Genomic DNA, 21737 nt, shown 5'->3' with positions numbered 1-21737 from the left:
CTCATAAAACCTTTCATCTCATCATTGATTAATTTGTCTCTTACGTTAACACTCTTCTTATACATCAACATCTTCCTCGTCTGTTTCTTCTAAACAATATTTTTACTGTAGTACAAGGCTTTATCAGTCCTCCTGATGGTAAGTGGCTACTGTCTGGACTGTATGTTCGTCTGCTACTCCTATATTACATAAAAAGGTACCTATAATACTTCCTTCAAGATACACCTTTTTTTGTTGACAAGAGGGGAAACCTTCAAAAGGTACCCTATGCCGTGGGAGCGACACGGGGTTATGTGAGATTCTTACCGCACTAAAACCCCCCCGGTAGTTATCCTCGGCGCTGCATAGAGGACTTCGGGATCTCCAAAGGAACGCAACCGGAGTCTTCTTAGCAGGTTGCCCCATCGGGCTCTGCCCAGGTGAGCATGACGCTCACCACTCGGTGTGGCGTGCACGACGTTATGCAACCACACATACTGCCGTCCTTTCCTGGGTAGTTGCCCGGGTGGCTCCAGCTGTCACTTTTGCCACCCGCAAGTCCGGAAGCCCCTTTTAGTCGCCCCTTAAGACAGGCAGAGGATACCCTATTCTGGTCCCAGAACTACGGGAACAGATGGGCGTTATCTACGCCCACGGCGACTCCTCCACCGAGCTGTACGCTCCCTAGCTCGCTCGGCTTCTTCCTACGTGGACATGACAATGTCGCAGGTGATCATGCTATATCTTGGAGCTATCCAACGATGGCGCTGGAGACAGGTCCGGTGCCACTTTTGACACGAGGATCTGCCGCTGAGACTCCCACGCTGGACAGTACTGCAGCGTGTGCTATGCGGAATCCTCGTAGGGCCGTCATCTCCCTCTATCCTGTTTAGATGCTCATCGAAACGGCCATGTCCAGTGAGTATCTGGGTCAACCGGTATATTGCATGACCTTTCGCGAAGAGCCAAACCCGAAAGTTCAATACGATAGCATTGACCACCCGTTGGCGTATGTTACGTGGTCCAAATAGGCGATGATGCTAGCAACCTCCAGATACACCTATACAGGGTGAATTTTTCAAATAGGCCTTCAGGGCTAAATCCGAAACTATAATGATTTGCGAAAAATGCTGAAAGGAGTTACGAGGCCGATTTTGATAAAAACTAAAACTGCATCATTCGGTTTTTAAAATATCTTCTTCCTTAGCCGCGAATCGAACGAGTTCATTTTGGAAAATAATTAATTTATATATTATTTCACTATCTGATAGTGTCGCTTATAATGATCAAATTCTGGGAAGTATCTAATGTTATGTGACAAATTAAAATAAAAGGAAAATTTTGAATAAAATACACATGTTTTTCGTATATTGGCATACTAATCCTTAAATATTATACATAACATATGACTTATGTATAATTCTTAGAAGTATACATAAGTCATAACATTGAATAATTTGTTGGTTAATCAACTAATTCTTCGATGTTATGACCGTGACATACGGCTTAGTACGACTAACTAATAGGTTGGCAACTAAGTTTATTTTAGGATTTATATTTTAAATAAAAATAGATAATTTATTAATACGCACATTTTTATTTTTTATTTTTTACAACTTCGTTTCAACGTTACATATGATTTTTTTATATCTTTTTGTTAAGTAATCATTAGGATTTTACTTACTTGAAAAAGTCATTCTCCCAAATTGTCAATTTTACATTTGTATTAAACGAAACTCCGCGCAGAGCAAGTTGAAAATCTATTACAATGGTCCTAAAAATAACCTTAACTAAGTCAAACATAAAAATATAAATTCTAGAAGAACAAAACGTCCGCTTCTGAATGATTTGAAATATTAGACCAAAAACATTGTTAATACGCGAGATGTTTAAATTAATGAATAGCGGGAACTTAACTGCCAAATTAATATGAAAAAATATGTATATTCTTAAAATTTACGCCTTTCCTTTAGTTTGTTATTTATCATTACTTCCCAGAATTTGATATTCCAGAATTCCCAGAATTGAATTTGACGTGAAGTTCAAAATACAGTCTAGATTGTTACAGGTTATATAGATTCGATGGTCCGATATAATAACGAAAGTCGAATAGGTAAAGTAAATCCTTTAGTTTAGAAAAACAGTGGTTGTGGATATCCAATAACATTAAAACTTTTAATTTTTAAAACAATATTTTTTTAGGTTTTCACCAGACCTTATATGTTAACATCTGGAACCAGCAGCTGAACGTATATTCAAAAGCACGAAAACGTTTGAGGAGACAAATAACATTACGTGGCGGTCACCCATCCATGTACCGCCCACCCTGCACAAATTTAACCTACTCAACCCTGTTAATATACAATTATTTTCAACTTAATAAAAGTAAATTATTTGTGCTTGCGCATATATTCAATATTAAACTCCTTAATCCTGATGATACAGGGATACCACCTGTCTATTCGGCCATTTAGTCCACCTGATGGTGGGTGGCTATTACCTATGGACGTCTGTAATCAACCTCAGATAGGATTATATATTCCTACCTGGAATCGGTCACAGATGCGCCGCTACCCCTGAGGACTAAGCTGGAACGTCTCGGAAACGTATGTCTCCCTTACCTACACCCTTCAAACCAGAACACAGCAGCGCTTAACACTGCTGTTATGAGGTTTAACCACAAAATGCTCTACCACCTTCAATCACTATATATATTTGAATCATGATAAAAAATAATCTTTTACTTTTGTAACATTAGTACAGAAAAAGATAGTAGGTATGTAGAATTTGTTAGGTTAGGTTAGGTTAGAACATGAAAGAAAATATAAAACAAGTCATTTAATTAAATAATCAAAAATACGAATGCACTAAAAAGGCTTAAATACAACTTTTTTAAAACGTGTTACTATTTCGCGAAAAAAAAATCACAATTTATGCTCCATAAAATATATAACTTCAGTAATTCAAAGTTCCAGACATTATTTTACCCCTTTATGGATAGAATTTCATTATTTTTATTCAGCAAGCCAGATACAAAATTTCATAGTGTTCGCTTCAAAATTGACGGTTGTTCAAATGAACTTTCAACTCCTATTTCACCCTCTACGGGGTTGATTTTTAGGGAGGGGATAAATGGGTATGTCCTTGTTCCTATCCAGGAAGTTAAAGACTAAATTCTATAGTAGTTGCTTCAAAGTTAAAGGATTTCAAAAAAACTGACATGGCCTATTTTACCCTCTTAGGGGTAGAATTTTCAAAAGGCCTTTCTTAGTACTTATTTACGCTACGTAGAGAACCTATATAGGTGGCGATACCTAAGTAGGTGAAGTCCCTGGCGAAGAATACAGTTACCCGGGGTGAGGACATGTTGGCGGTATCACTTGATATGGCCAACATCTTCCCCCCGGAGAAGATTGTCGGGGACTACTTATTTAGGCGTATGGTCGAATACCCTGGCCAAGACTGGTGGTGTCGGCGGGAAATGTCGTGCGGAGTTCCACAGGGTTTGATGCTGAGTCCTCGGAATATCGGCTAAAACTGAGTGCTGCAAAGAGCTCCCCTTCCCTAATGATTGCCTGTAGCGGAAACCTTGGGGATGCTTTCCTGCGCGTCACCGCCAGTACGGTATTCATAGTGGGCCGCATACGGCGGTTGTGTTTAAAAATCTTAAAAATTCGGGGCTGTGCTTCATGACGATCATGGCGATGCTTCATGGCATGGCCCTCGAAAGGCGCCGCCCCAGGATGCTCATATCGTCGTCTCTGGAGTTCGTATCGACGTGAGGCCGTTGCGGACATATCTGAGATTCATCCTGGATAGCCGGCCAAATGTCGGACCCCGCTTTGGATGGACCCCTCAGCGCCTAAGGTCGGCGGCGACCTTGGGTAGATTTTCATGTGAGGCAGCCTACGTGTTGGCGGGAAGTTTGCCCTGGGATTTGGGAGCGAAGACCTTTGCGTTGCTACGTTAGTAGTGCGAGGAAGCACACCGATACTGGCCGCCCGCCAGTGCGACAGGAACTGCAGAGACACAGAGCTGAGCTGCACCAATGGGTTACCGAGACGTGGAACTCAAGGTTGGTGCGTCCTAGCGCCGTCCTGAGGACTATTGAGGCAATTCGTCCGTTATTGAAGTAGTGCTTAGGTAAGCGCAAGGGCGTCCTGTCTTTCCGTCGGACACACGTACTTTAGGTATATGGTTGTTTCTGGAATTATCTGTGCCGGATCGGGCGGGTGTCGATGGCCAGGTGCCATCACTGTGACAATTGCCTCGAAGAGACGGCCCGGCTAACGTTTTCTCGTGACTCGCCTCTGAACGTCCAGAGGAACGCCGCGGAGTTTTAGTTGGTAAGAGTCTGACGTACCCCTTCTGTTCAACCGATCTTCTGATCTAATATGCAAGAATCCTCATGGATGTTCTTCTTTATTTATATTCTAAACAAAGACTGTAATTATAATATTCAATTTATACCTAAAATCCTACTACTGTAACTGAGCAGGGACTAAAATTCTCGGAGCGCGACAACGCTGTAACCCGTGCTGTGTTTAAATGTTCTGATAATGAATTTAGTGTAATAGGCGCAGTACAATAAAACGAAGGATTTTTACAGGGTTACTGCATTTTAAGGTCGGAAAAAAACATTTCATTAAAATTTTCTACGCTGTAAATGAATTTAAAATGCTCTTAGAGCTACGAGTGTTAGATCATTCAACACAGAAAAAAATCTGATTCTAAATATGTATATAACGTATTTCCAGATTTTTTGGAGTAACGGCAATAACGCATTCCTGGGTCGATATGAACTATTTTATGTAATATTTCAAGTTGCTGTATATTTTTGAACGCCTTATAATGTATGACGCGTTTGTATGTACTGATAGACTACACATTTTGGTAAAAAAATATTTTAGTGTTGCCATGCAAAAAATAGCAAGTTTTATAAATACGTACTTTTGTATGTAATATTTCAAGCTATTGTCTCCTTATTATGTTTTTAAAATGTATGGCTTATAGACAAAAAAAATCAGGCCCCAAATTCTTGGTATTTTGCAAATATTAACTCATATCCTTTACAAACGGCCCCGAAAATTAACAAATTTTCGATAAATATAGAGAAACAAAAATTATAAAAAATCTTGCACGCAAAACTAAACAAGACATTTCCCCGCGAGCTGCTTGCAGCTCGCGCACCCACGCGATACCTAGTATATATATATATATATATATATATATATATATATATTACTCTTTTTTCAAAATGCCATCATTTTCTACATATAATTAATAACGCACTAACTCCCCAGGAGGAGCAAGTGCGCAAGGTGCGCGCCGGCAACCACGAGCGCTTCCAGCAGCTGGAGAGCGCCATCCAGGAGAAGCTGCAGCAGGCCGCCGACCGCCGCCTGCAGATCGAGGCCGAGCAGAGGGAGAAACTGCGCAACCATGTAAGTGAACCAACACTATTTTTTTTATGTTTACGAAGGGGAAATCATCAAAAGGTACCCTATGCCGTGGGAGCGGCACGGGGTTATGTAGGATTCCTACCGCACTAAAACTCCCCCGGTGGCCGTCCTCGGCGCTGCGTGGAGGACTCCAGAATCTCCTGCTCGCTAAACCGTCTGGTGTCTACGACGGAATGCGACCACACATACCCCCATGTAAGTACTGTTCATGTTGTCTCATGTCATCATTCTCAATATATTTAGTGTCTCAGAAGGATCGTTGGAGAAAGAAGACACCAAATAAATGGAGATGTTAATCATTTCATATGAATGTATCTTATTTTTAATTTATCATTTACATATGTTTTAGTGTTTACATGATATCGTTAGCAAATCTGGAATATTTTATGTTTAACATGTATCATATGTTGTCATAGTTGTTCAACCCCCTTTATTATTTTATCAAGCATGAAATATCTTTGAAACAATACCAGTCAAATATTAACTCTTCCTGATGTATTCTGAGGAACTCTTACAATCTCAAAGATATCTGATTCCACAAAGTATTGTATTAACGGGATCTAAGTTTAGTAATAATGAACAGGCTATTTATTGAATACATTGTATTGCTTAGTACTTTGCAAGACAATGCAATTCATTAAAGAGCATGTACGCCTACGCTCAGGAAGTCTTTCTTTAAGTTGTGACTAAGATTACATGTACAATTATTTCATTGTCTGGACTCAATACTTCAATATTAAATTGTAAGAAGACATCTTTGTTAGTTTTAGTTTTTGGTATTTCATTGTTTCATTGACTGGTTTTGTTTCATCATTCAGTTACGTGTTCAACGTTCAGTTTACTTTGTCCACGCATGCGTTTTATTTTTTATTTTTGTTTATCATCCGCGCGTAGAACATTAAGCTGGCGGAGGCGCGCTCGGTGATCTCGGCGAAAGTCGAGGAGATCACAAAGGACATCGAGAGCAAGCTCACCGCCGCCGAGATTAACCGCGAGAAGGAGATGCAGCGGAAACTCGATTTTGTTAAAAAGGAGGTATGTGGTAGTTTTCGGTTTCGTCAAAGCGGTGCAGTTAGCCCTTATATTCTTAATATGTTATGAATGATTAGTGCATGTGTTTTCATGAGTATATTGTTTTGGGTAGTGGATTTAAAATATATAAGTACATTGATGGCAATGAAATAGGAATGAAAAATCATGTCGGAATGGAATTGCAGGAATAGAATTACTATGATAACTAGATTTTGTCAATAAATGAGATTTGTGTTTAAAAGTTAAATTGTTATAATTAATTGGTACAAATAATTATTTGTACATAATTTTGTACGTATTTATCTAAAAATGTATCCTTGTAAATTTTTAATGAATTTGTCTAAGCTGCTGTGACGTAATATTTAAATCATTAGGAAAATACATGTACTGAGCATACATTAGTAAAGATTACTCACTCCTAACAAGAAGTATAAATAATGTATCATCTATTTTCGTGTTTGAAAAATATAAAAAAAATGTATGTTTTACATCATTTACGAATGAATCGATATTTTTCTGCACTTTTTCTTCGATTTCGTGGTTTTGCACCACTTATGTGCACATGTCGGCATTGTTCCGCGTAAATTACACCATGACAGCCATTAAATGGTTGAGAGAGTTGTCAGAATTCTTCAATTACAAGGCGGTGAGATGTCTATACTTATCTATGGTACTGAGATTGTATGTTGTCTGCAGGAGCGACGCGCGGAGATGGTGCGGCAGAACAAGTGCGCGCGCGCCGAAGCCGACGCCGCGCCCACCTCCGGCTAGAGCGCCGCCGCCGCCGCCGCCGCCGCCACCGCTGCGCTAGCACCTCCCGCGGCAGGGGCCACGCCACCCTCCACCTAATGATGTGCCGAGTCGGTCGTTTTTCGGAGTCGACCTGACTCGGCACATCTCTCCGACGGGGGCTCCGCCGCATATGTTTAGTGACGTTAGGTTAGCCGGCGGCGGCAGCGCGGCGCGGGCGCGAGCGGAGCGGCGAGGTCGTCGCGGCGTCGCGTCGCCGTCGTCCCGTCGGGCGAGCGCGCGCTCGCAGTGGATTGCATATCGGAACGCCGCATGGGAACTGTTCATTCGCCGATTTTTGCTACACGAAACGTCGAGTGTGGCCGGAAAATCTGTATCGCCCGGTTCGCATGTAGCGTTCGGTTCTCGAGGATTGGCAGTCGGGTCGTTATTTCACTAGTAAGTTTACTGAGAAAACAGACTTATCGATAGAAAGTTCGACTAGAATAGACTCTTCTATGTATCGCGTTTCATATTGTACCGTTAGTTTTATTCGATTGAGCTCTGTACGACTCGATCTGTGAATTTCATGAACAAAGAAAGTTACTAGTGTGCTAACTCCCGGGGGGTAGGTTTAGTACGTCATAGGTCATTAATATCGTCTTATTTTAAACTTTGCTGGCAATATTGAGACAAATGACATAAATCGCTGATCTATGACTAATCGTAAATTTTGGCTGGCCCAGTAGTAAATTCGTAGCTGTGTAAGAAATGTAACACAAGTTAAAACGTCGTACTAAATTCCACTAACATGCTAACATGGAGTGTGACGAGTTGTGTTACACGCTGTCCGCGGCTACGTGTGTCACCAAATGTTTCCCTCAGTCATGCTTGTGGCAAAATTAAATTCCTTTATTTATTTCACCCTGTAGTGGCAACACCGCTAATCGTCAATGGCCTACTTCAATAAGGAGAAAAAATCGTGATTATTATTGATCTCACTTAGAGCCAAGTTTTAGTAATTCAAATCGTCTGTTGGTTATTAAAAGTTGGGTAAGAATTGAACTGGGTTTCTTATTCGAGCTGAGAGGGAGTAATATATTTGGCGCTAAAGCTCAATGTATTTTGATTGTGTTAATTAATTGGTTACTTCAGCCAGCGGGCGGAGCGGGGAGATTATGGAAGTTGGAAGAGCTAATCACTAATCATTAGGTATAGATCTAATATCATTATTTTAATGTTTATCATACGCAACAGTATTTTTAGGGAAGTATAATCTAAATTTAAGTTTTTCGCCTTCGTATCATCTCTATCGCCTTCACGTTACAGACTGTTCATTAAATGTTTCGTATTATATTGTATCGTATCGTATGTTTATGTTGGAAGTTGGAAGGGACGTCGTGTCGGGTCGTGTTTGTCGCTTGCAGCGGTCGGTGGGAGCTTTGCCGGTATCCTTGCAATGACACGCAACATGGCAACACTGTCGAACGCCTGCGTACGCAAAACGCAACAAATAAATTAGTAACATAAATGTTGTAGAGTCGAACGATTCAGATTAATATTTTCTTACCTGATAGATTTAAAACAACTTAAAATTAGTAGGGTTTTGGATATCACCATGTGCGCAGGCGTTCATGCCGGTCTGTGAAATGCCACATCATCTAGTCCACGTTATAAGTCATTCGCATCAAATCCTTATTAACTGTAAGCGAGCACAATAAATTGTTGTAGATGGGACGATAGATCGCGATAGTTTAACAGCGGAAGTGCCTAAGTGTTCGTATATCGGCCCTCGGATATCATCACGGATATTGTGTGACGTACGATGCTGCCTTTCATAGCGTTTTATATTTTTTTAAACGTAGGATGAGGCGCGGCCGGCGGTGTGTTGGACACAAACCGCTTCTGTGATGTATTTGCTCTAGTGATATCGTATCGATTATTCGGTTAGGCACAAATTGTTTCGTAACAGAGGTAGGGTGCAGATACCGTGTCTGGGCTCAGTTTTGCGACGCGTTCCCTCAGTTTTATGCTGATTACAATTTGGCGGTTGGAACGAACTGTTCGAGATGTGTCTGGCATAAAATGAGGTGACATTTGCGTTGCAAAACGAGGGCATCGAGTGTTTGAGATTGGGACGTGGGATTGGATTTGTAGGGGAGGGAATGAGAGAGTAATTCTGTATTTATAGTATATTTTTGCCATTCATTTAGCGTCTGTCTGTTTTAACGTCAAAGATATGGTAATAATTGTATATAATATTAAGAGATGATGTATGTTGCTTGGCGGCGGGGCGAGGTGCTTGCCTGCTTCTCCTCTACTAACGCTACTCGAGTAAGGTTAGGTGTAAGTTACTAGCTTGTTTCTGGGTGAAGACGTGAAAACCTCTGACCAATTTGCCTTGGGTATTGTGTAGCCTTTAGACTCTCAATGATCGAGACGAATCATGTATAGCGACGCCAACGTATAGCTTTTCAGATAATTATTATTACGTATATTTTTCTGTTTTTTCGTAATGTTAGTCATTCTCCTATCTCTTACGGTGTTATTATAAAACGTTAATTTTATATTTTATGTGATTATTAATTAATATGTGCTTCAGTTTGTGAGGTATATGAAATTGCTGTTTGAAGTGCAGGCAATTTTTGTAGTTTCATTGTCGTATTGAATAAAGTCATAAATACTAATAAACTACATTTGTTTTCTTTGTTACCCTTATCCAATCCAGTACCCCTAAATATAAACAACATCATAAGAGTTATGATCATGTTTGGTGTACTGAAATAAAATTCTAACATGAAAAAGTATGTAGTATATTACTCAATACATTCCTCAATACTAATATTTTTTATCAGTCATTATAATAGTCTTTACAAACTACTTTACCACACACATAAAATAAACATTAGCAGCTGCAAAAAGGAGAAAATCGATATAGTAGATCACACTGATTATTCACCAATGTAACCATGAATGTAAAATCAGAGCGAGATTAATTAAATAATATGCAGTATAAAGTTACATGATGAAAATCCGATGATGTGTGTGTGTGTGTGTTAATCACCGTTGATTCTACTAAATACCCGAGTGTGGATTAGTTTAGCTTAGAAAATATTTATTTATATGTGTGAAGATGTAGACCAATGGTTCTAGAATTAAGAACCTTACGAGTTTTATCTGTCACGCCACAAACCCCAAACCAAAAGCCCAAATTATCTTACAACAGCTTTGTTGCGCTGCTATGGCTAAAGGGAGTGACAGCATGAGTTCATAGCAGAGGTTTTTTTAAGACCATTTCCCTCGACTATATTGGAAAAAAAGAGATTAATATTAAGATTGGAATTTTTGCCTCAGTATTCACATTCCTGGCAACACCAGGCACATAATTTATAGTGCGGCAAACTTTTCTGTGCACGTGGGAAGTGCGTCAATTGTCATTATAATGTTGCTAGAATTTCAAAACTACCTAAGAAACTATTAATTTTACTCACAAATAACATATGATCTACTTTTAAAAACGTATTTTATGAAATAAACGCAAAAAATATTTCTTTACTTCGAGAAATTGAAAAGTCTTGTCGGTTTGTCGGTCTATTAACCTCAAAATTAAATAATATTGTCAAGACAAAAATAAGAATAAAGTTTATAACCGCATAGGAATCTTTCGATACCTCACGATCTCCGATAATTAAAAATATTTTACGGACAAATAAAATAATTACTTTTACACACACAAAATATATCACTCTCTATCACTATCAATAAGGTACACTTACTTAAAAATATATCTGCCCTAAAAGATACTCATAAACTTTTATAGTTTTATATATTTGAAATATCGTTACCTATAGTAGTTACATAGTATATTAGTTGTATTGACCAATACGATATAATTGGGTATTTGACAGTTATAACAATAAAATATGAAATATGTTGGATATGATAGCTTATAAGTAAACATAAATTATGCAGTATTTCGTTTATTTTTTAATACGTTCTAAGTATTTTAATTTTTAAAAAGAAATTTTCGATTTTTTATCTGTGGATTTTAAATCCCAAAACGGCGACAGTGCTGCCTCAAATGTCATGTGACGTCACTACATCGAAACCAAACAAGACAAATAATAATTAAATCGTTTGCTGTTAGAGTTGGTTGAATTTATGTTGTGAACCAAAATGAAGCCATACTATATTAAAGCTGATAGCGTGAACCTGCTTAAAGAATCTCCATATATGCAGTGCAATAAATCAAAATGGATACAAAAACTTCCGTGAGATAACCTATGGAAATATCAAATAAACAACGTAAGTAAAACATTCTTTATATTTACATTTAATCATATCGGACAATTAAAACATTTCTTAACTGACTTCAGACAGAAGAAAGGTTGTCTTTAAGTGATTATTAAGATTTTTTTAAATATACTTTTATTCTTATGTGAACTGTTTTAAGATTATTAATTGGTTATATTTATATTTACAGTTTAAGAGGAAGGAAGAGGAGGAGGAGTATGTGCAGTTTAAGAGGAAGGCAAGCTTGTGTTTCATGAAAAGTAAAAGTTGTCCTGAACACAAGGTACATCAATGAAAATGAAAATGTGATGACTGTCCTGCCTAGAAGAAGTGAGGAGCCAAAAGTTTCGAAAGTGGGCACCAGTCTGAAATACATAAAGTAAAGTACACGGGAAATAGTACTTCTTTACTTGCGTAACCTATCCAACGAGATGAAGGAAGAAAAGTGACCATACAGTTCCTATTATTGCATTGCAATATAATTCTGAAAATGACAGTGATAAAAATATATATCCATTTGTTACGGAAAATAATTTTAGTAATGAAGAAAAGCAGACACGCAAGCAGCACAAAAATTTAGCTTAGGTGATCTGTAGTAATTATTGTAACTGTAACATATGATAAATATATACAAAAGTTCTACTGTGTGTACTCACTAATAGAACCATATAAACCAAATAAACAAAGAAATCGGTTAATAAAATACTAATATTAGCAAATCATGTATTTTTAATTATACAGTCATGTAACTTAATCAGTGCACATGCACCATCAATAATAACACAGTCATGAAATATTTTAATTGTGTCCTATTAATTACAGAATGGGCCCTTAAAATAGAATTCTCATAGACGTCTTATAATTCTTTTCTTATCATAGACATCTATACAATATATTAAATATATGAATACTTCCACTTGCTGTTTTGTTTTGATTACGTCCCGTTCCAATGATTTGGAATTGACGAATCACTCGAGAGTTACTAAATTTATTCCTTTTTTTCAATAATACTTCTCTTACATAGATAGTATAAAATGTCATTGCTTGCAAACAGAGGATTTAAACATATAAGAATCTGCAAGTTCTTTAACGTTTAGAGATTTGGGTTTAGGAACTTAAGTATAAGCAAATTTGTTAGGATATTTAGCGATCGTACTTGAACACATCGTCACTGCACACGCCTTGTAATTTGACATTCTTGCAATTGTACTAATAAAAGTTAAATAATTCCCAAGATTTCCCCTGAAGTATGTGTAGCGTCGAAGTTTATTTCTATATTTTCAATGTGTTGACGTCACGCTACGAAATGACACTTGACCGCCTGTTTTGGCTTAACGTTCCGTTCACCGTAATAAAAATATGTTTTTTTATTAATAAATAGCCCTTTTTTCGAAAAAATGATCAATGAAAGGCATATATAATACGTATATGAATTCATTAAAACAGTTTCCCAAAAAGTGTCAAGTAGCCAATTTAATCAAATAAAATATACTCGACGACTCTGGACTCTAAGTAAAACAGAAGGCTGTCTTTAACAGGCTTCGTTAGGAGTATAGGTGTTCTGTGGAGCAGGCCTATAACTGAAGGCCGATTACTTGTCGAAACTGAAAATTTATTATTTTTGACGTAAGTGGAAATTTCGAGGACATTTCGAAATAACGTGAATCAAGTGTATGTGTGTATTGAGTCTCACATTCATCAATAACCGTTTATCGGATATTGTACGGTTCCAAGACGAGCTATAAAACGTGTGTACTATACTGATGTTGTCTTACGCTCAGAATTATTGAAGCTGGCAACACTGGATTTGACAAACAATTGACTAAATGTCACTTTGTCAAGCGTTAATAAAATATTAAAATGGCTGCCTATTATTTATGTCATGCATGTTTATCACGTTTTCAAAAGTAATTTCAGTATTGTGTAAAATTGTTACTAGTTTAAGTTAATACGTACTTTAGGAATGTTAAATATCTTATATTGAACAAAGAGTGAGTAACTTTTTATATAGGAATGGATAGTAAAACAGATAGCAAGCGAAAGGCGGATAAACACAGTGATAATGAAGATCGTCGGAGGGAGAAAAAGTCGAGAAGACATCGTTCCAGGTCACGGTCGTATGAGGATCGGGACCGGGACCGGGAGCGCCGCAAGCGGAGGCACTCCAGGTCGAGGTCTCCCAACGGTCCCGTGAAACAGGAAAAACGAGATGACGCATCAAACGAACCTATCAAGAAGGCGCCCGAAAGAAAGGCGAAGGAAACCGACATGCTCAACACCAGGACAGGCGGCGCTTACATACCTCCTGCAAGGCTGAGGATGATGCAAGCCCAAATAACAGATAAGTCGTCTGTGGCATACCAAAGATTAGCGTGGGAAGCGCTCAAGAAATCTATACACGGCCACATTAACAAAATTAACGTCGGTAACATTGGTATAATTATCAGGGAGCTCTTAAAGGAGAATATTGTCCGTGGTCGTGGTCTGCTTTGCCGTTCAGTAATACAGGCTCAAGCAGCATCTCCAACCTTCACTAATGTTTATGCTGCCTTAGTGGCCGCAGTGAATTCCCGTTTCCCTAACATAGGGGAACTGCTGCTTAAAAGACTGGTCATACAATTTAAAAGAGGATTCAAGAGAAACGATAAGCCAACTTGCATTTCTTCAGCCTCTTTCATAGCCCACTTAGTTAATCAGAGGGTTGCACATGAAATTCTCGCACTGGAGCTGTTAACCTTACTAGTGGAGTCGCCTACAGATGATTCTGTAGAAGTGGCCATAGCATTCCTGAAGGAATGTGGTCAGAAGCTCACTGAGGTGTCATCGAAGGGAGTTAATGCTATATTCGAGATGCTGAGGAACATCTTGCATGAAGGTCAGCTGGACAAAAGGGTGCAGTACATGATTGAGGTGATGTTCCAAGTGTGGAAGGATGGTTTCAAGGACCACCCCGCACTGATTGAGGAGTTGGAGCTGGTGGCGGAAGAGGAACAGTTCACGCACCTCCTTATGTTGGATGATGCTACTGACCCCCAAGATATCTTGAGTAAGTTTTGCGTTATTTGACTAAAAACTTTTTCAGTACTATAATAAATTTTTTTAATCATTGCATTGCATTAATATATCGAAAATCTTCTTTAAATTTGTAATATAAGACATATAATAACATTTCTTATTTGGACTTCTATAGTCCTTGTGAAGACTAATACTTGTGAAGTGTAGAATTTTTGTTAGATCTAATTTGAGTAATTCAATAATTTAAGTGATTCTTAATGAAATAATTTTATTGAACCTTGTTGAGTTTCATAAATTTTTAGAGTATGGGACAATTTTGTGATGGTAAAATATTTTTTCAAATTACAGATGTATTCAAATTTGATGACAAATATGAGGATAATGAACAAAAATATAAGACTCTTAGCAAAGAGATACTAGGATCTGATGCAGAGTCTGGTGAGGAAGATGGTTCTGAAGAGTCAGGCAGCGAGGAATCTGATGATGATCAAGAACAAGAAGGGGAGCAGAAAGGAATGACTATCATAGACAACACTGAAACAAATCTAGTCGCTCTAAGGCGTACTATATATCTCACAATTAACTCCAGTTTGGACTTTGAGGAGTGTGCCCATAAGCTGATGAAGATGCAACTGAAACCAGGTCAAGAAGTGGAACTGTGTCACATGTTTCTAGACTGCTGTGCTGAGCAGAGGACGTATGAAAAATTCTATGGATTACTCGCTCAAAGGTTTTGTAATATCAATAGAATGTACATAGGACCGTTTGAGGAGATCTACAAAGACTCGTATGCCACAGCGCACAGATTAGACACAAATCGTCTAAGGAATGTCAGTAAATTCTTTGCACATCTTCTGTTAACGGATTCAATAAGCTGGGAGGTTATGGAGTGTGTGAAGTTGAATGAGGAAGACACAACAAGCTCCAGTAGAATCTACATTAAGATCCTGTTCCAAGAGCTGGCTGAGTACATGGGATTGAAGAAGTTGAATGATCGTCTTCGGGACCCGTAAGTTCTGATCGGGGGTGGTACCTAATATATACCATAAACACATTTTTTTCATTAAAAAACGTAACTGATATGTTTATTTTGAAATTTTGTACTTGTGAGTAAACCTGGTGATTAATTATTATTAGATAAAGACTATATTTTTAATTATTTTCCTCTTCAGTGGGTACCATCTCTTGCTTTACATTATTTTTTTCTAGTTAGCAAGTTTGACTTTGTATTTATTCTATTGTTAAGCAAGTTTGACATTGTATTTTTCTATTGTTTCAGGACATTGCAGGATGCATTTTCTGGCATCTTCCCTCGGGACAACCCAAAAAATACCAGATTTTCAATCAACTTCTTTACTTCAATAGGCTTGGGAGGCCTGACTGATGAATTGCGTGAGCATCTGAAGCAAATGCCCAAGGTATCACTTTTATTTTTGTTTGAGTTATTTCGTTGTATTTTTCATTTTTGTTTATACAAGATTGCCTTTGTTTTTAGTTGTAAAAGTATGAATTATATTATTCTTGTTATGATTGCAACAAGCCATTTTCACACATATTCATAAAAATACAGATTTGTAGACATATACTGCTTACGCCCTTGTGCTGGTTTGTGTAGTGGGATTCTGTAGCCATTACTCTATCAAATATATATAGAATGATTTGTTTTATTCTTCAGAATGTTCCAGCAGCAGTGACAAATATAAATGTGGAGAGTGATTCTTCCAGCTCGGACTCTAGCTCCAGTTCCAGCAGTTCGGATTCATCATCAAGCGATTCTAGTTCAGATGGTGAGATTTTGTTGTAATAACAGAGGCAAAAAACTGCAGTACATGGTATACCTGTATTTGTTAGTTATTATTGGAACTGAAAGGCACTGAGATTACCATATTATGTAGTTAATGTTTTACCACTCGAAAATTTCAAACCTGAATACAATAAAGATGTTCTGATAGGTTCGGATAAGATATATGACCATGATCCATATCCTTATTTTAAAGACAATAATAAGACCAGTTTGACGATACATTAACTAATATAGTGTAAATTAGTATATCCGAAATTTCTGCTATCTGGTTATTAATCTCAACATTAAGTGAGATAAAATAAAATAATAGTTGATCATACAACTTACTGATGGACTAATACAACAAGTACTTTGTAAAATTAATTGATTGTTTACCTTAACATAAAATTTTTGACTTAAATGTTTCAGATTCTGAAGAGGAAAATGGAAAAAATAAGAAAAAAGAAAAATCCAAAGAAAAGGAAAAGTCAAAATCTGGTAAAGATGCACCACAAGAAGACACTGCTAATAAAGAAAATAATGACAAGGATAAAAGATGGGGACATGATGGCTTCTATGACACTTACGGGGAAAACGCAAGGCGACATGAAAATCGTCAGGAAAGGCCGGAACAAAACAAAGACAATTTTGCTAGACCCCGAGATGTTTCGAGACGTTATGAAGATAGAGAAAAACAGAGGGATGGTCGTGGAAATATGGATGATCGACGTTATGAAGATAGAGAAAGACAGAGGGATGGACGTGGAAATATGGAGGATCGACGTTATGAGGATAGAGAAAGACAGAGGGATGGTCGTGGAAATATGGATGATCGTAACAATCGGGATTCGGACAGACGCCGAAATGATAGGGATGAACGAGAGTCGGAAGATATAAACAGAAGACGTGCCGAAACTGACAGTGGCCAGAGGCGGCCAGAAAAGGAGCGCGCGTATGACAGGAGAGACGGCGGTGAATATAGAAGAAGTGAACGTTACGCAAGAGACGATAACAGATATGATGATGAAAGGTCTAGAAAAGATCAAAGTGATAGATATGGAAGAAGTAATAGCGATAATAGATCACGAAAAGATGACCGCGAAGATAAAAGACAAGATAAAGATAAAAACCGTGATCATAGTAATAATGAACATTCTACAACTAGAACTGATAGGGTTGATGATAGAACTAGGGATCAAAATAACAAAAAGGATAGTAGAGACAAAGGCGTCGATAAAAATGATAGGGTTCCAGATAATGATCGGAATAAGGATAAAAGTTCAAAAGATTCATTGCACGGAAAATCTAAAGATAAAAATATGAGTAGGGATGAAAGGGAGACGAGAGATACAGAAGTAAGGGATAAGGGAAAGAAGGGGCATGGTACGGACAAAAGAGACAAACACAACGATGATAGTGACGATGATGATTCCAGAAATAACCACAAAGAAGACAGGAATAAAGTTAGTAGGAGGGATGATGACAACAAATACAAGGAAACTGAGCGTAATCGTCGAGATGAGAAAAGTAAAAGCAATAAAGAAAATACAGAACATCGAAATAATGTTAAGGATAAAAGCAAGAAAAGCAGTCGCGGGAAAGGAAGCTTGTCAGAAGAAGAATCTGAGGATGAAATTCATAAAAAAGATGATAAACGGAATAGAGAAAAAGGGAAGCGCAAACAAGATGATAAAACTAAAAAGAATAAATATGATAGTGATGATGAGGATAACTCTAAGAGTAAGAGTAAGAAAAAGAATCGCGCGAAAAATGAAGACAAAAAGAAATCGTCACGTGAAGAATCAGATAGTGAAAGTAGTAGTGATGAAGACAAAACTAAACGTAACGGACAAACGCCAAAACGCAAGCAAAAAGTTAAGGATCAAAGCAAAAAGCAGAAAGACGATAGTAAGGATCGCAACAGTTCTAAGAATAAAAATCAAAAACACAGACGTGAAGAAGAAAGTTCTTCATCTTCGAGCGAAGAATCTGATAGTGATAGTAGTGATTATGAGGACAATAAAGTCAGTGGTCGTTATTGGGACACGTTTGATATTGAAAATAGCAAAACTGTAGAAGAAAACAGTAAAACTAAAGGAAAGGGCGGTGACAGAAGGCGGAACTGAACATCAAATAGTTTTAAGATAGGTGTAAATATTTGTCTTAATTAATTTGTAATTGTTATTTGATTTATACACAATAATTTGTGAGTAAACAAAGCACTTAAGCTTATTACAAATGCGAATAAAATTGTGTTACACAAAAAGGTCAGTAAAGCGTATTTATTATTATCACATCGTACGCAATAACGTACTGGTGAATTATTAACCTTAAGTCTGAACTTTAGTTATAAATAGAAAGAAAAATTAGATGTCATGATTTTGTGACAACCTGTCTAGTTGGTTTGGTTAAGCCTCCAGCGCATAGAGATTACTTTATGTAGAATTCATGTAAAATTCGCGTAAATATGCAAACCGTATTAGAGTCGAAGAGTGGTATAAGGTCGTCTGAATCCTCAAATGTCTCACGAGCGAAAGGAATATCAGCTTCAGCGCCAATAGTTCCCATAAAACAAGGCGAATTAAAAACTCAAATATCTGCTCCATCGTACTTTTATTCACTCAAAGAGAATGAGACTCCACCTTTCAAAAAGCCAGAAAAGGAAGAGAAGCCTCGTCTTTTACTAAATACTCTCTTTTGTGAAGAGGATGTGGTTGAGATGATCGCAGCATATGACTCTGATCCTGATGGCGGCTTTAAGAAATGTTTGGGTTCGTATTGAAATTAGATACCGCAGTATCATTTACAGCCATCTAGGTAACTACGAGTAAATAGTATCACTACTATGAGAATTTGTGACTAAAGATTAGTATTTTATTATTTAGCAGCCCTACTGTTATACATTTTAGGAAGTATTTTAATTCGAGTTTGTTACTTATGTTCATGGCAAGCGTTATGGCACGGCAAGCATGTTAGGCGAATACATACTTGTTCTTAACTATTCACACGTTTGCCATATTCATGAAAAATAAATATTAACGATACCGATTTTTAGGAGATATCCTTGTGAAAAAGAAGATAACAGAGAACTACAATCTATCAGAGAAGACGTTCCTTATTGGTTTGGTAACGGAAACCATTGACTATGCTGCGCAACGAGATTTCAGTGCACGCAAACTAGCTTGCCTCCTAACATTATACATGAAAACCCATTTATACTTCAAATGGTATTATTGGATATCACCAATTGCTACTTGGCATTACTTCAAGGAAATATTGATACGACATACAATTGAGGTGCTTATTTTTTATACTCCTTTCTTATCTTAACATTTCAGTTAGCTTTTTTTAGTCACAAATTCTACGGAAATGATACGCCGGTTCCATGTTCGATTCCTGTCTAGACACAGGTTTGAATGACGACTTTACATTTGTATTGTATTGTTGCGAGGATGGAGGATTTGATGTCTCCCTTGTGAACTATAAAATAGACTATGCATATATAACAATATTTGCAAGTTTATTATTTTTTTCTAGGATTCACCTGATAGCCAAGAAGTGTTTGAACCAGACGAGTGTTACGATATCCTCTCACACTTCCATACTGTGTACCTAACTAACCTGCCATTGGTCCACATACAAACTTTTGGAGCCCATCGGCTGAAGTTACTGTGGCCTTTCAAGCCAAAGTAGTTAAATTATATTTAATCTATCTTTTTATTTAGTGACTATGACATTATTAATAATAAAAAGAATTATGTTTACAAGACTTTTTAATACCCTAAAGCTTTTGGCATGATGTATTTAAAACATTTTTAAAGAAATGGTTTTCCATGGTCAGGCTGCCTCAGACTTTTCTATCATTTAAACAGTGTAGAGCTGTTCTTCATTGAAGGCAAAGTTAAATATCACATGTTCTTTCATAGTTTCATGTTACATTTTAATAATTAGCTGACTTCTTTTTGACCACTGCTTCCAAAAAATAAAAAAAATCATTTCTCCTATACATCTTCAGATATAAATAAAATGAAGTAAAACAATATTATGTTTCAAAAGTTTTTATTTTAAGGTGCTAATGATTGCAATTGTATGTTCTTATGTTTAGACTTTTTTCTTTTTCTCACTTTGCCTTCCTTGACACCTGGTGTTGGTTTCCCTATGGCTCCGGTAGATTTCTTTTTCTTTTTCTTGCAAGATAATGGATTTGGGTTATGAGTTTTTTTCTTTTTAACTATAACCCTTTTTTCCTCAACTTTTTCTTCTATGCCGAGAGCTTTTTTCATTGTTTGCAATACTTCATTTTGTGTTTCTGATATGAATATGTTAGAATCTGCTTCTAATACTTGGCCAGCTTTATCATAACTCATTTTGGATGGTTTTTCGAGAGTAGGTGATTTGTTATGGAAATAGAGAATTGGTACACCAGCTTTATTTCTTAGTTTTTCTTGTAAATCTCTATCCTGTGTTGCTATGATGTAATGCTTATCATTTTTCTTGCCAACCATGGACATGATGCAATGTGCCCCTGCAATGGGTTCCTTGTGGCCACACTCGTGAATGCCATACTGCTTCAAAATAGTGAGAGCACCATGTGTTTTCTTAGATATCTTTTCAGTTTCAATTATAATACACCTAGTTGTCAATAATTTAACTTGTCCATTAAGGTATCTTGGTATTTGTTCTCTAATGTTAATTTGCTCCTGAAAAAGATAAAAAGTTATTGTTTAATAGTTACTTAATTTACTAATTAAATTATTATCAAAAATGTCTATTTGAAATGGATCAATAAACCTTGACTCAAGTATATTTGACTTGTAAGTATATTTGAAATATTAAAATACGGAAATAAAAATTATATTTCTAGTGGAATGAAAAAAGTACCTAGTTTTGATTAATGCTCGCAGGTTCCGGGAAGTTTTCCTGCCAGCGCATACTTTGCTCCTTAAGAGTGAGATGCGAGTCCGCGCTGTCTGCCTCGGGGTCGGGCAGCTCCTCCAGAGGCACCTGGATGTCCTCATGGGGCAGTTGCTCGGCACGCCACTCCGTATCCACTATGTCGATTAAACGACCCATACGTCTGTATTTACTGTCCATTATGAATGAGATTTTATTAATGTCTGGAGTCTATCGAGCAGTAATCAAATCTAGGTACCTGAAACAGAGACTCACTTTGAACGCTGCGAAACAGAATGTGCCGTCGATCAACAATTGGTATGGTTGGTGGAAGCCGTAGTTATTGTAGTAGAATTTGAGGTATTTCTGCACCTTCTTGTACCTCGTTATTTTCATTTTTACGAACCTCTAGATATGTAAAGAAACCACAAGGTTAGTGTCGCATGTACAAACTGAAAAAACGATACAATTCAGGAAACCCGAAACATTCAATTCAAAGCAAGTTTTTAGTCAGCTATCATTGTCAAGTCAAGTCTGGCAACATTATTATG

At 37.4% G+C, this 21737-nt stretch overlaps 4 protein-coding genes across 6 annotated transcripts in view; 3 read left to right on the top strand and 1 right to left on the bottom strand.

The window, feature by feature from the left end:
- The window catches only part of stai (stathmin), a 56626-nt gene extending 46733 nt beyond the window's left edge, over window positions 1-9893 (top strand). For 2 of the 3 annotated variants that reach the window (XM_073080993.1, XM_073080992.1), the window contains 3 exons: window positions 5283-5423; window positions 6336-6476; window positions 7170-9893. In XM_073080993.1, the coding sequence (XP_072937094.1) occupies window positions 5283-5423; window positions 6336-6476; window positions 7170-7244 (357 nt within the window). In that variant the 3' untranslated portion in view covers window positions 7245-9893. The remainder of the gene's footprint in view (window positions 1-5282; window positions 5424-6335; window positions 6477-7169) is intronic. The other variant, XM_073080994.1, reaches the window with a different exon arrangement.
- A 3458-nt stretch (window positions 9894-13351) lies between these two features.
- On the top strand, window positions 13352-18532 carry ncm (pre-mRNA-splicing factor nucampholin). The gene is made up of 5 exons (XM_073081187.1): window positions 13352-14541; window positions 14859-15519; window positions 15790-15928; window positions 16186-16297; window positions 16723-18532. The coding sequence occupies exons 1-5, from the start codon at window positions 13509-13511 to the stop codon at window positions 18417-18419; spliced, it is 3642 nt and encodes a 1213-aa protein (XP_072937288.1). The 5' UTR covers window positions 13352-13508; the 3' UTR covers window positions 18420-18532.
- A 95-nt stretch (window positions 18533-18627) lies between these two features.
- On the top strand, window positions 18628-20022 carry LOC140748348 (uncharacterized). Its single transcript, XM_073081189.1, has 3 exons — window positions 18628-19064; window positions 19349-19590; window positions 19831-20022. The coding sequence occupies exons 1-3, from the start codon at window positions 18761-18763 to the stop codon at window positions 19984-19986; spliced, it is 702 nt and encodes a 233-aa protein (XP_072937290.1). The 5' UTR covers window positions 18628-18760; the 3' UTR covers window positions 19987-20022.
- A 307-nt stretch (window positions 20023-20329) lies between these two features.
- Window positions 20330-21679, bottom strand: LOC140748347 (rRNA-processing protein UTP23 homolog). The gene is made up of 2 exons (XM_073081188.1): window positions 21463-21679; window positions 20330-20993 (listed from the first exon to the last, which is right to left on the bottom strand). The coding sequence occupies exons 1-2, from the start codon at window positions 21580-21582 to the stop codon at window positions 20358-20360; spliced, it is 756 nt and encodes a 251-aa protein (XP_072937289.1). The 5' UTR covers window positions 21583-21679; the 3' UTR covers window positions 20330-20357.
- Between the last annotated feature and the right edge of the window lie 58 nt (window positions 21680-21737).

Source organism: Epargyreus clarus, unplaced genomic scaffold, assembly GCF_041222505.1.
Source record: "Epargyreus clarus isolate Ecla_fem2 unplaced genomic scaffold, WU_Ecla_fem_2.2 ptg000015l, whole genome shotgun sequence".
NCBI lineage: Eukaryota > Metazoa > Arthropoda > Insecta > Lepidoptera > Hesperiidae > Epargyreus > Epargyreus clarus.
This window is presented reverse-complemented; position numbering and strand designations above follow the sequence as displayed.

Bases quoted from the DNA above. Each gene is read 5' to 3' on its own strand.
- LOC140748347 (XM_073081188.1), bottom strand. From the start codon at position 21,582: ATGAAAATAACGAGGTACAAGAAGGTGCAGAAATACCTCAAATTCTAC. The intron at 20,994-21,462 runs GTGAGTCTCTGT...TATCTTTTTCAG, and splicing joins TCTGTTTCGCAGCGTTCAAA to GAGCAAATTAACATTAGAGA.
- LOC140748348 (XM_073081189.1), top strand. From the start codon at position 18,761: ATGCAAACCGTATTAGAGTCGAAGAGTGGTATAAGGTCGTCTGAATCC. The intron at 19,065-19,348 runs GTTCGTATTGAA...ACCGATTTTTAG, and splicing joins CGGCTTTAAGAAATGTTTGG to GAGATATCCTTGTGAAAAAG. The intron at 19,591-19,830 runs GTGCTTATTTTT...ATTTTTTTCTAG, and splicing joins TGATACGACATACAATTGAG to GATTCACCTGATAGCCAAGA.
- ncm (XM_073081187.1), top strand. From the start codon at position 13,509: ATGGATAGTAAAACAGATAGCAAGCGAAAGGCGGATAAACACAGTGAT. The intron at 14,542-14,858 runs GTAAGTTTTGCG...TTCAAATTACAG, and splicing joins TGACCCCCAAGATATCTTGA to ATGTATTCAAATTTGATGAC. The intron at 15,929-16,185 runs GTATCACTTTTA...TTTATTCTTCAG, and splicing joins ATCTGAAGCAAATGCCCAAG to AATGTTCCAGCAGCAGTGAC.